Source organism: Microchirus variegatus (genome assembly GCF_963457635.1).
Source record: "Microchirus variegatus genome assembly, chromosome: 22".
Classification (NCBI taxonomy): domain Eukaryota; kingdom Metazoa; phylum Chordata; class Actinopteri; order Pleuronectiformes; family Soleidae; genus Microchirus; species Microchirus variegatus.
In genome coordinates, this window is record NC_139823.1 from 18004950 (window position 1) to 18019887 (window position 14938).

General features: G+C 40.7%; 2 protein-coding genes across 5 annotated transcripts in view; one reads left to right on the top strand and one right to left on the bottom strand.

Annotated features, from left to right (window-relative positions):
* The window catches only part of LOC310943466 (muscleblind-like protein 2a), a 72285-nt gene that overhangs the window by 30053 nt on the left and 27294 nt on the right, over positions 1 to 14938 (bottom strand). The gene's annotated exons all lie outside the window — the stretch shown is intronic.
* On the top strand, positions 1085 to 2773 carry LOC310943465 (tripartite motif-containing protein 16-like; the record flags this gene model as incomplete). The annotated part of the gene is made up of 1 exon (XM_083909036.1): positions 1085 to 2773. The coding sequence occupies one exon, from the start codon at positions 1085 to 1087 to the stop codon at positions 2771 to 2773; it is 1689 nt and encodes a 562-aa protein (XP_083765162.1).

Here is a 14938-nt window from a genome sequence, read left to right on the forward strand (position 1 = left end):
GAACACCTCCCATGGGTCGGGATGCAAATAAACCCAAAGCATGATATGGATTTGAAGTAGCTACTGTCTCTCTCTCTATCTATATATCTATATATATCTATATATATATCTATATATATATCCACACTGTGAGCTTTAGCTTTAGCTGATTATTAGCTTATTAAATATATATATACGCATACATATTAAATATTAAATTCAAGCCAGTTTCAAGCACTTTGAAGCTTTCCAGCAAGTTAATGTTGTTGTTGTTTTATCCTATTTATATAAATACAAATCATTTTGATTGGAACAGCCCGTTTCCTTTCACATGAACATAAAATAAATGGATTATAATTTAGCCGGAATATGTCATATCCTCATGTGACTTTTTCCAGGTTATACACAAGTTCAGTTTAAATAAATGCACATCTTTTTGTCATGGATTTGCCCGCGTTTACGTTGCCTTTTTCAAAAATAGAGATTCACACACGGAAAAATCCTTATTTTACTTCTTTTAAATCACGTTCAATTGGGTTTGCATAACGGCAGAATTAATAAGCTGCTCGTTTATGCAAATATCGAAGCACTTTCAAGGATTTCAAGCCCCGGTAAAACACACACACACAGATATGAATCAGTGTGTGTGTGTGTGTGTGTGTGTTCTGCCTGTGAAAACAGTTGTGACATTCAGAGAATAAACACCAGAGCGGCTCTGTAACGACGAGAGTCATGAGTCAGCAGGGAATGACCTCGACACCCTGCTATAATCCACTCTCACACACACGCTCACACACACGCACACGCACACACACACACAAAACATGACACCTGCCCACACATATGCACACTAAATCACAGATAGCGTCGCCCACACACACACTCGGAGGTCACTCCATGTCAGAGTGGGAGTGGCTCCATCCGCTCACATTTCCTGGTTCCCTCCCCCTCACACCTGCAGTTTGACAACAGGAGGAGGAGGAGCCAACAGGTGGAGAAGAGCCAGATCTAACAGGCTCCGCCCACTGCTGCGTCACATGTTGTTGAGGTCAAAGCTCAAACCTGTTCCATTTATGAGGAAGAGAAAGTCACAGACGTTGGTGAAATGGCAGGAGTTCAGCTGCACAGAGAAACTCTCTCTTGTTCCATCTGTTTGGATCTTCTGAAGGATCCGGTGTCTCTCAGCTGTGGACACAGCTTCTGTATGAACTGTATTAAAGACCACTGGGACACAGAGGACGTGAAGAGGATCTACAGCTGCCCTCAGTGTAGAGAGGCCTTCAAGCCGAGGCCTAAACTCTTAAAGAACATCATGTTAGCAGATTTAGTGGAGGAGCTGAAGAAGACTGGACTCCACGCTGCTCCTGCTCATCACTGCTATGCTGGAGCTGAAGATGTGGCCTGTGATGTCTGCACTGGCAGGAAACTGAAAGCTCTCAAGTCCTGTTTGGATTGTTTGGCCTCTTACTGTGAGGAACATCTCCAGCCTCATCATCAATCACCTGCATTTAAGAGACACAAGCTGGTGGAGCCCTCCAAGAACCTCCAGGAGAACATCTGCCCTCTTCACGGTAAGATGATGGACTTGTTCTGCCGCACTGATCATCAGTGTATCTGTTATCTCTGCTCTGTGGACCAACATAAAGACCACGACACAGTCTCAGCTGCAGCAGAGAGGAAGCAGAAGCAGAGACAACTGGATCTGAGTCAAGAAGAAGTCCAGCAGAGAGTCCAGGACATAGACAGAGACGTGAAGGTGCTTCAACAGCAGGTGAAGGCTCTGAATCTCTCTGCTGATAAAGCCATGAAGGACACTGACAAGAGCTTGACTGAGGTGATAAAGCTCCTGCAGACGAGAAGCTCTGAGGTGAAGCAGCAGATCAGATCCAAGAAGGAAACTGAAGTGAGTCGAGTCAGAGACGCTGAGAAGAAGCTTCAGCAGGAGAAGACTGAGCTGAAGAAGAGAGAAGCTGAACTGAAGCAGCTCTCACTCACACACGACCACAACCAGTTTCTCCTCAACTACGGCTCACTGTCAGCACTCAGTCCATCTACACACTCGTCCACCATCAACGTCCGTCCTCTGAGACACTTTGAGGACGTGACAGCAGCTGTGGTGAAGCTCAGAGATCTACTGAAGGACGTCCTGACCCAGACGTGGACAAACATCTCACTGGCTGTGGCTGAAGCAGATGTTTTACTGACAGAACCAGGACCAGAACCAGAACCAAAGACCAGAGCTGAGTTCCTCAGATATTCACAGAAAATCAAACTGGATCCAAACACAGTAAACAAACATCTGTTTTTATCTGAGGGAAACAGAAAAGTGACATTTATGAAAAAAGCTCAGTCTTATCCTGATCACACAGACAGATTCACTGATTATCAGCAGGTCCTGAGTGAAGAGAGTCTGAGTGGACGTTGTTACTGGGAGGTGGAGTGGAGAGGAAGAGGAAGAGTTTATGTAGCAGTGACGTACAAGAACATCAGCAGATCAGGGAGATCAGATGAATGTGAATTTGGATTCAATGACAAATCTTGGGCTTTAGATTGTGACCTAAACGGTTGTGAGTTTGTTCACAACAGCATCAGGACTAAAGTCTCAGATGTTGTCGTCTCCAGAGTGGGAGTTTACCTGGACCACAGAGCAGGTCTTCTGTCCTTCTACAGAGTCTCTGACACCATGACTCTGATCCACAGAGTCCAGACCACGTTTACTCAGCCTCTCTATGCTGGAGTTGGTCTTTATTCTCTTTTCTCTGGATCCACAGCAGAGTTTTGTAAACTCAAATAAACTGGAGTTCTTTCAGGATCAGTGAGTTAATCTCTGAGTTTAAATCTTTAACTGCTCTGCTCTCGTTGCCACGACAACATAAAAAAAAAAATCTATAAAAATAACCAGTTATTGTTTTTGTTTATTCAATTTTACACTGTTTTTATCATAATACAGGATTTAAATGACCAACAATGACATGTTTTTGAATAAAATGTAAATAAAGGTGATTTTTTAGAGTGTTTAAGGGCTATTTTAAGAGTTTAACGCAAAGGGTTTTTTAACAATTATGGAAAAAAATGTACTGTTTAGATTACAATTATCATTCTATGCATATTCTGGATTAACTTCTGATGATATTTTCAAAATAAAATGTAAGGAAATGTGATTTTAGAGTGTTTGAGAGTTATTCTAAGAGTGGTTATTTAATATTATGGCACAAATAATATATATTTAACGTTATTGTAAATGTCCTTAAATAAAATAAAATTAAAAATAAAATTTAAGGAAATGTGATTTGTTTGTGATGTGTTTGAGAGCTATTTTAAGGGTTAAAAGCTTAAAAAAAAAAAAACAGTTATGGGAAAAATGTAGTGTTTAGATTAAAATAATCATTCTGTCTATTGTAAATCAACTTCTGACAATATTTTCAAAATAAAATGTGACAGAAACTGATTTCCGATTCTGATTTGTTGCTGTTTATTAAGTTATTTATTCCTTGTGTAATCAGGCTGCTACACACACACACACACACACCCACACACACACACTTTTAATATAGCGTGAGAGTTGTGTTTCTCTTTTACTGTATTTTTCTATTTCTTAGTGTGTTATCTGATCTTAGGGTAATGGTCTTTGCCTTTTATATGCTTTTAACTGTATTTTAACTTTTAATTTATAACTTTATTTTATCATTTGGTATCTGGTGTGCAGCACCTTGGTAACTTTGTTGTTTATAAAATGTGCTATACAAATAAAGCAGATTTTTAACATTTGGAACCTCTTCTTTGATGTATTGCTAATTTATTGGTCTTTTTTGTGTATTATTGTGACTTCCCTTGACATTTTTTTTAATCATTTTTAACTGTGTGTGTGTGTGTGTGTGTGTGTGTGTGTGTGTGTGTGGACAGAAAAGCTGTAAATTGTGATCAATAAAGTCATTTTAATGTGAATCTGCAAAGGCTTTTATGAAACTCTGTTAGAGAGAAGAGAAACGCGTAGGCTGCTATAAATCTGTGTGTGTGTGTGCAGGAGAGTGTGTGTGGGTGGGTGTGACTCGGTGAGTGTGCGAGTGCGTGTGTGTGTGTGTGTGTGTGTGTGTGTGAGGATGACGGACACAAACACACATTAGAAACCCTCACCACACACTCGTTTAACATGTCATTTATTGGTGGACTTAAAGTGAAGCCATTACTTTCGTGTGTGTGTGTGTGTGTGTGTGTGTGTGTGTGTGTGTGTGTGTGTGTGTGTGTGTGTGTGTGTGTTATGTGTGTGTGTGTATGTGTGTGTGTGCTGCCTGTTCACTTCATCTACACGGTGCTTTTTTATCATTATTCTCCACTTAAAGTGATGAGGTAAACGACGGTGAAGCTGCTTAAGGAGAGTGTTTTATAATGCGGCCGAGTTTCAGCATCAGCATCAGCATCAGCATCAGCATCAGCTTCAGCTTCAGCTTCAGCATCAGCATCAGCATCAGCATCAGCATCAGCTTCAGCTTCAGCTTCAGCATCAGCAGCAGCAGCAGCATCAGCATCAGCATCAGCATCAGCAGGAACTTTGAGTCAATTTTCCCCACTTCACGTCTTCATCAGTTTGTCGTGTCTGCGTTTTCATATAAATGAGGTTTGATTCGTCTTCACGGAGTGCAGAAAAGTACGCTTTATGAAAATATCTTCTGTTTTCAGTCATAAAACCAGCATTTAATCATCAGAGTTTTGGATTTGGTGCTGTCACGCAAAGATTGACATCATATTTTGCAAATAATCCTTTAAAAGTTCACATAACAGCTCAATATTTAAGTAATTGACTAAAAGTCCAGGGCTGCAAATAATGATTATTTTTCATAACAGAGTAATCTGCCGATTATTTTCTAGTTTAATCGATAAGTTGTTGTTGAAATAATCATGTTCTCAAATGTCATCTTTTGTCCACAAACTTTATTTATCATACGGAGAAAAGAAAACAAAAAATATTCACATTTAAGAAGCTGAAAAATCTACATTTTGATTAAAAAAAACACTCAAACTGATTAATTGACTAATTGTTGCAGCACTATAAGTGTTTAAAACTTTTATTTTTGTGATCCAATGTATTGTTTTCATAAATCACAGGGTGTCAAGGACAGTTTTAGGGCCTCAACTAATGATTATTTTAATAACGTATCAATGCGTTGATTTTGTTTGGTTTTTAAAATGTCTGAAAATGTTGAAAAGATGACGCTTAAGAGGCCGAAAAATCTAATTTTTGTTCAAAAAAACTACTTGACTGACTAATGTAAGTGTCTAAAAGTTGTATTTTTGTGATTAAATTTATTGCTTTAAAGGTTATTTCATAAATTAGAGGGTGACAAATTATTTTCTCGACGTATAGAGTGTTTGTTTGGTCTGCAAAATGTCAGATAATGTTGACAAATCATGGATCAAAACCTGGAAACGATGTCTAGAACAAATTGGCGTGTTTTTTTTTTATGTACGACAAATGCTCGGACGCGTTCGGTCATTTACGTAGGGACGCCAATATTCAAAATGGCTGACTTCCCGTTGAGTTGAGGCCATGGTTACGATTGACTTTTTTGTTCCTCTTAGTCTATAACATGTTCCCACCAAGTTTCGGGAAATTTGGTGGAACTCAATTTTGCGTCCGTTTTCACCTTTGGGGGTCCAGGAATTCAACGTATCTCACATGTTCACGGACAAAGTATTTTCTCGACGTATAGAGTGTTTGTTTGGTCTGCAAAATGTCAGAAAATGTTGAAAAATCTTGGAAACGATGTCCACAAACCCAAATTACGCAGTTTCAATGATGAGAAACCAGAAAATATTCACATTTAAGAAGCTGAAAACTGTCTAAAACCTTAATTTTGGTTATTAAACGTATAGTGTTTAAGGTCATTTCATAAATTAGAAGGTGTGGAAGACTTTTTCCCTCCTTTCATGCACCAAAAAAACCATAAATCTAACAAACAAATCACTGTTATTTGCCCACAATTGCACACATGAATGAAAACATTAGACTCATTCACTCTCATGACACCAGGTCAGTCTGAGATAATGCAGATAAATGATGGAGGACATTTTATTTCCCCCTGCTGCTTTAAACCATGATGCATCAATAAACGTCAGGAATGTTAATTAAAACTGTTTTTTTTTTGTTTTTTTTTGGTTTATGCACAGCAGTTCAGAAAATCTCTCACCCGCATTATGTTTTTCTGCAAATAATAAACATTAGAATCATCCTAAACATCTGCTTCATGGCAGGATTCATTCTGTCTTTAATAAAAAAAACTGAATCTGCGTCAATTAATGCTAATGATCGCAGACGACGAGTCCAGGACGCGGCGGGCTGAGGTAATGTTTCCCTGACGACACACACACACACACACACACACACACACACACACACACACACACACACACACACACACACACACACTTGTGGATTCAAAGCACAGAGGATGAGGTAAGCTTTGTGCAGCAGCAGCAGCAGCAAAAACACACAGAGGAAGAGGAGTGTTTATGGCCGAGAGTGAAGTGGTTCGCTGACGCCGACAATGACGCGTTTAAAACACCACAACACGTGTGTGGGAGGAGGAGGACGAGGAGGATGATGATGATGATTCTGTGGCATCGTGTGGTTTCAGGCTGAAAGGTTTGATGTTTGAGGAGGAAAAACAAACATTATATGCTATCGTGTGTTTTTTCCTGACTTAAATATTCACCGTGTGACACGTTTAAAACACACAAGATGTCACGAATAATGAATGTGAAGTGACACATACATCGATCGAAAATAGAACAGTTGTCGTAGGTTGCAAATCGCCAAAATAGACGCTAAAAAATTTGCAAATGGATAACTTCCGGTTGAGTTGAGGCCATGGTTACGGTCGACTTTTTTCCTCGTCTCGGTCTATAACATCTTCCCACCAATTTTCGGGAAATTCGGTGGAACTCAACGTATGCCGCAGGTTATAGGGCACTTCCTGTTTTGTGGCGAATGGTTGAAATTTGCGCCAAAACGTGGAGGGTTGCCGTGGCCCACGAGGATTCTTTTTTGAATCCGCACAACTGAATTTCGACAACTTTTCATCTTTGATGTGTCTCGTACAAATTGCCGTGTTTTATTCTTTACATCAGTGCGACAAACTCGCTTGGACGAGTTTGCTTATTTATGTAGCATGCAAATTGCCAAAATGGACGGAAAGAAAATTGCAAACGGCCAACTTCCTGTTGAGTTGAGGCCATGGTTACAGTCGACTTTTTTCTTCGTCTTTGTCTATAACATCTTCCCACCAAGTTCCGTAAAATTCGGTGGAATTTGCAGGTTATAGGGCACTTCCTGTTTCGTGGCGAGTGGTCGATATTTGCCCAAAACACAGGCCCACGCAGTTTTGAGTCCGCAAAACTGTTTCCACAACTTTCCATCTTTGATGCGTCTAACACAAATTGGCGTTTTTTATATACGACAAACACGCTCGGACGCATTCAGTCATTTACGTAGGGACGCCAAGATTCAAAATGGCCGACTTCCTGTTGAGTTGAGGCCATGGTTACGATCGACTTTTTTGTTCCTCTCAGTCTATAACATCTTCCCACCGAGTTTCGGGAAATTTGGTGGAACTCAATTTTGCGTCCGTTTTCACCTTTGGGGATCCAGGAATTCGACGTATCTCACATGTTCGCTGTGTCCCTCACTCACATTCTGGTCACATGACATCAGTCTTTACAGCCAGCGCTTAATAAACCCATTTAAATGACATTTACTGATTTATCTGATCCACTGATTTGTTGTTATTTGTGCCAAATACCGATGATGACTATCATATCAGAGGTCTTCTGTCTGAACCTCCCACAGCAGAATTCATCCATTCACTGCCTGTTAAAAACAGGACCTGTGTGTGCGATTCACGCTCACGCCGCCCCGGCGTGTGTAGCCATAGCTACGACGCTGAAATTACAGCTCAGCGAGCAGCGTCGCTCACATGACAACCTCTTGTTGTACATAGGTCTGCTGCTCTGCTTCCACGCTCTCTGATCTGATCCACGCTCCTTCTTCTTCTTTGTCACACTTTGAAAGTGAAGATTGTGTAATTATCTCCTTACGGGAAAAGAAAAGAAAAACGATTCTGGCAAACGCTCTGCTAATCCACGCGCACGTCGCCAACAAGAGCCCACTCAACGTCTGCCAAAGCTTCCTTAAAGAGCAATTATCAATAATAAAGCGGGGAGCGGATTAGGATTAAATTCACTTTACCCACTGAGATTACTTCCTTCTATTGTTTTTTTACTTCTTTTTCAATGAGGATCTTAAGTTATTTAATTTAAATCATGTTTCTGTTCAAAGGGTTTTACTTTTCTTCAATATTGACAAGTGTAGAGCTGTAACAGTTACTCGATTCATCGATTACCATCATAGATTAATTGTTTTGAAGCTTTTTTCAGGATTAAAACAAGATTTCTGATTGTTTCAGCTTCTTAAATGTGAATATTTTCAGTTTTTTCAGGATTAAAACAAGATTTCTGATTGTTTCAGCTTCTTAAATGTGAATATTTTCAGTTTTTTGCTTATTAAAAACCAAATCATATTGCTTAGTGGACGTTTTCTGACATTTACTAACCAAATTACTCGATTAATCGTCACAAAAATGGTTAGTTTTGGCTCTAAACATCATTCATTCGTCATTTGTACCTCATTATTCTCATTTTTCATTCAAAAAGACATTATTTTAAAATGATTACTGTGTGATATTTGTGTTCCCTTCAGTCTGTAGAATAAAACATGTGTAGGGCACGGACATTAATTCATCTAAGAATATATTTTGAGAGACATTTTAGCTTTATCAAAGATCCGGCGATTTGAAAATTGCAGCGATTTCGATAAATTTACGATTTATTTCTATAAATCTACATCATATATGATATTTAAATACAGGCACTTTTTTCCGTCCACGTACCAGGAGTTTTGGGTTTTCATCGATTTCTAAACGAATCGTCAACTATTTTCAATCCGATCCATTTTATTTGTACAACACATTTAAAAAAAAACAAAAAAACAAGATCAATTCATCGGTTTGAAGCTTTTTTGTATGATTTAAAAGAAGATTTCTGATCGTTTCGGCTTCTTCTTTAGTTGCAGTTCTAAATAAACAAGCGAAAAATCATTGAGATAGTCACCATATCAGAGGAAATGGTCATTTTTACATCATTATTGTCATTTTTCTTCATTCAAACAGACATAATTTTAAAGGATTACTGTGTGATATGAAGACGTGTATAGGTCACAGACATTAAAGGTGCATTATGTAATAAATATAAAGCAACTGGCCACAAAATCCTCCTAATATGTCACAGAGACTCAGGAATAATGTTCATATAATCATGTTTATGTTTTGAAATCATGTTTTGGCGTCATGTGGCGCCACCTACCGCCGTCTACCAATCATTGCAGTCAGTAGAGTCTCTGCTGCCGAGCAACCACGTCAGAAAATCTAAAAGACCTCGATATATATTTGACTGTAGTAACTATTTTTGGCCACATTCTTACATATGGCGCCTTTAATTCATCTAAATATAATTATTTGCAGCGATTTCGGTAAGATTTCAATGAATTGTTCTGCTCTAATCGGCAGTCGCATAGATTTTATTTCTATAACTCTACATCATATTTAAATATAGGCACTTTCTTCTGTCCAGGAGTTTTGGACATAAAACAAAAGAAAGGAGCATTTTATTTTTTATTTTTTACCACCGATCACACACCAGGCGAACGCGGTGTGTTCGCTCGACAAATCCCGAGTAAAGAGAGAGAGACAAAACACACACACACACACACACACACAGAGGAAAATGATTCACCCAAACACAGCGACAGGTTGCCGAGCAGAGTACAGCGTGTCCCACACTGAAGAGAAAACATCCATCCCCTGACTGCACACACACACACACACGTTTAAAAACACACACTGTGTGTGTTTTTCCTCCAGACGTCTGGACAACTTTCCACTGACGACGACAGACAGACAGACGCTCGCTCACACACACACACACACACACACACACAAGGCCACTTCACAACAAGACTCACCTGATCTATGAATCTATACTTTAAACTTAAAGTGATAGTTCGGAATTTTGAACATAAGACCTGTTTTCCAACTCAGCCGGTGTGATGGAGACGTCTGGAGATGTTTTCAAGAAATTTCATTCAGTTCTTCTAGTTGCCGAGTTCGCTGATGCTATGGCTAGCGCAAGTCAATGATACAAGTTAGCATGGCATTAAAAACACTCCATACAGACTCCACAGTGCACCTGAGGCAAATCGATTGTAACGGCAGACTATAGATGTACATATCTGTGTTGATAGAATGTTTGAAATAAAACCAATCTTGCAATTTGAAGGATTTATGTCTCAGCAGCAGCAGCAGCAGCGCGTCATACTTCCGGCAGCGACTGATTCCGCTGCCGGAGAAAGTAGTCCCTCAAAAATCCATGCGATGCGACGTTAGTTTTGTTTCAAATATTACTCTATCAAACACAGATATGTACATCGATAGTCTGCCGTTATAATCGATTTGCCTCGGGTGCACTGTGGAGTCGGTATGAGTGTTTTTAATGCCATGCTAACTTGTATCATTGACTTGCGCTAGCCATAGCATCAGCGAACTCGGCAACTAGATTAAATTTCTTGAAAACGTCTCCAGACGTCTCCATCACACCGGCTGAGTTGGAAAACAGGTCTTATGTCCAAAATTCCGAACTATCCCTTTAAGAACATGTTTAAATGTGTAGAAACAGACGTTTGTGAACCTGCTTATTCTCTCAGACCAAACTCCATGCAGAAAACCAACAGCACCCAGCAGTGCTTCATCCACTTCACTAATCTGTGAGTTTTGCTGTGTGGAATAATTCAGTCAGATTAACCTTCAGTGACACAAACTGACCAAATGAGGCAGCGGTGTCTCCATCAGCTAAAATCCCTGATTTTCTCTACACACTTTGGTTCAGAGAGAGAACGTTATAATGTCTGTCTGACACCGACATGAAGCAGGTGTTGATTTTACAAGACGAGCCTTTTGTTAAGTGGCAAAAAAAATAAAAAATCTGCTTGTGACGCATGTTTTTTCCCGAACACAAAAAAAAAAACTGCTGACAAGGTGTTAAATAATTCAGACAACGGTCCGAGCGATCTCATTTTACACCTTTAAAGCAGTATTAAAGGCATGTTCCTGCTGCAATAACAGTCAGGACAGGATTTATAATCAACGCATGGTGGAGACTCGGAGACATAATTAGCCCCTCAGACCTCCCCGAGTAAATCCACAAGGAACAGCTAGAGTTAGCATCTCCACCATCAGCCCTCCACCACCATCACCACCTCCTTTGAATGGAGTCAGAATGATGACTGTTGTGTGTCTGTGGGTGGCACAGACACAGAGAGCCAGTCTTCCACCCCCTCGCCACAGCAGAATAGCGCTTCAGCTGCTGGGCTTCACCACTGTAACATTTGCATTTCCAGCCTCAATGGCTGCTCTATGCTCCCAGAGCGAGGGCCTGAGCCGGAGCCTGAGCGAGGGCCGGAGCTGTGAAACACTCGCTCCCTGGCTTAAATCATACACACTGTATGTCTTCAACACTTCAAAAACCCAAGAAAACAATATCCACGAATGAGGAAACGGCCATGTTGTGTGTGTCGTTTCCATTAAAGCTCACATAGAGTGGTCCTGTTGTACATATATGTTAGTTATGGGGGTCTACTTACATACATTAACTTGTTTTTATGCTCAAAAACCTCCTAGTTGCTGTAAACGAGACGATAGAAATCTCTCTTTTCTGACGCTGTTTCCCAGCCGCGAGATTTGAGACTCAACTCTCTCAGCTCCCCCCTCTGGAACGGTGGATGCACTGCTACTCATTATCAAAACATTGTTTTAACCGTGTTTAAAAATAGCTTCTTCACGACTCCCCGTCGCAGTCCCTTTGACGACCTTTGACCCAGAGTCAGAAGACACTGTCGCTCGTGAAAAACACCTCCACAACGGACGTTATTCTTCTTCTGTGGTTCAATGTACGCAACCGGATGTGCCCGGACTAGTGCCCGGAGCAGGAGGATCTGCTGTTCCGGAGAACCGGTGTTTACGTAACCGGACCGGGTTTTTTCAGAGATCTCGCTGAGCCTGAGATTACAATGAAACACAGCGTTCTCAGCAGTGGCTGATCTGTTTGTTTAGAACCTTCAGGGCTTCATAAACAAGGCAAACAATGTCGCAGATACACACTAAAAACAGCCTTAATTGGAACTTCCGGTCTAGGTCCACTTTAAAGCCAGTGTTATTTTCTTCAACGATGACAAAAACAACAATGAAGCCACTTTTTTTCACGAAAATAACAAGAGGGTGACGAGATAAACATGGCTCTTTGATGACTAAAACATGACGAGACTTGTGTGAGTTTTCGTTGACGAAACGAAAATGTTAGTGGTGTGTGTGTGTGTGCGTGTTCACCGTTGAATGACGATGGATAAGGAATCCCACAGAAGGACTGAACTGTGGCTGTACTTCTTAACAAAGACAGAGACAAGACACTCCTGCTCGGTAAGTGGACTCGTTAGCATTTTAAGCTAGCGATCTTTATGCTAAAGTGTTAGCAAACAACAAACAGATGGATTCAATTAGGGGCAGAAAGAAAGCAGGACATGACAATAACTGGACACAGTAGTTAGTAGCAGTGGCTAAAGTTAGCTTTTGTTACGCTAACGTCAATTCATTATGTGTGTGTTTGTTTACCAGCATGTTTAGCCAAGTTTACATTCGGTGACGGCGTGGTCATCTCTTTGTGTGTTTTAATAGCCAATCTGCGAGCTCACAGTGTGTTAGACTAAAACTATCACATATAGACTAAAACTATCACATATAGAAGTGACTAAAAATTTGTGACTAAAACTAATAAGCATTTTCGTCCAAAGGACTAAGACTAAATCTATGATGGTTGTCAAAAACAACACTGATTAAAGCTGGAGAGGTTTGCCCATATCTGAGGCGCCATTGTTGTCTTTAAAATGCCAGCGCGGCACAGAGCGGTGACGTGAGCGGCGACAGAGCACGGGACATAACGGCTGGTCTGAAAGCTGTAGATTCAGCTCTATCAAGGCTCAAACTATTCCGACCATGTCCTACAGTGTCCTACAGCAACAAGTCTGTTTATCCGATTGTCCTCGAAGGAGGAGGAGGAGGAGGAGCCGCTTTGAGAAACTGACACTAATTTCTCTGACATGAAGCCTGTGATATGTGTAATCCCCTTAAAGCATACAAGCCACAGAACCTCTTGTATCCACGCTGACCGCTGAAGGAGGAGGAGGAGGAGGAGGAGGAGGAGGAGGAGGCGCTAACTCCCCTTCCTCCTTGTATTCATCAGCGTGGCATTTTACATCCTGCCTTCAGAGCAACGTGACTGACATAAAAAGAAATACATATTCATGCCTCATGTTCATTCTTCAGCTGCTTTGAGTATTTCGCACATAAAAAACCCAGATTAGCTCCAGATTAAAGAGAGCGTTCGTGGTATTAACGTCCACAGTGACTCGAATCATCGATGTTTGCGAATTGATTCATTGTTTTTCTGGTTTATTTGCTCTGTATCGCAAATAAAATCATTAAAAAAAACATCCTTATTTTGAAGTTTGGGAGACATTTTTCAACGCACGAGTCCAGGGCACCGTTTACCAGTTAGCTCTGTTAGCTCCTTTATCTCCGTAAGCGCCGCCTACAGTTGAACCGGAGCGGTCTGTTTATTAAAGGAAAAGAGCAGCGCTACAAATAACGTTAGCGTACCTGTGTACTGCGCATGTGTGCCTCTATTTTTAATGTTTAGCGTTACTTTAGAGACTCGTTTTAACAATCACCAGTTTGCTCCGTTAGCCGCGTTAGCTCCTTTAGCGCCGCCTACAGTGGAACTGGAGCGGTCTGTTTATTAAACGATTAAAGAGCAGCGCTACAAATAACCAGCGTACCTGTGTACTGCGTATGTGCGCCTCTGTTTTTAAAGTTTAGCGTAACTTTAGACTAATTTTAACAATCGGGAGTCACGTAAACATGACTTCACGCGTCTTTTTCTGGTCAGTCGTCATGGAAACGCGTCATGCGTTAACGTGCTTCAATGTGCGTTGACGGCACTACGTAGAATATTTACGACTATACTCCCACTTTTTCCCCAAAATACTATTGAATTTCGTGTTTGACTTTTTCTGAATTCTGTATTTTCAATCATTTACAACCAAAACATGTCTTAATATGTGACAAAATAAAGGCTTTAGATAGCAGTGAGGCTACGCTAAACAGTTGTAGCCCAGCACTAGAATATTTACGACTATACTCCCATCTTTTCCCAAATACTATTGAATTTTGTGTTTTACGTTTTCTGAATTTTCAATCATTTACAAGCAAAACATGTCTTAATATGTGACAAAATAAAGGCTTTAGATAGAAACAGTTGTAGCCCAGCACTCATTTTTACATAAGGGCCCACCGTGTCCTCGGATGACCTTCTTCTCTGATTCACTCAGACGCTGTGATGCGATCTGTGTTTGTCGTTTGTGGCGTGAAAATGGTGGTGAAACGCTGAAAGCGACGTCACCGTCGTGCGTTTCCATTCCTTCAAAACTTATTAAAAATGGCATTTACCGCATGGACGTGAAACGAAATGAAATAAAATAAATCCAATGAAGGTCAGCGCAGAAAATAATCGCTCTCTTTCTCGCTTGCTTTTCTTTCCTTTTTCCTTCTTTCTCAGTTTACTGTGGGACAAATGGGTGTAAAGTGAGCCAGCGTCTGCACACACACCGATGGCTGGTTATGGGTCAGCCAGCGTATCACAGGTCACAGGGAAACCACTTTGGTGAAAGCCCTCGGCCGTGAGACGCAGAGAGGACAGCGGAGCCCAGTGATCCCAGCACGAGGTGGAACACCAGAGCCATGGC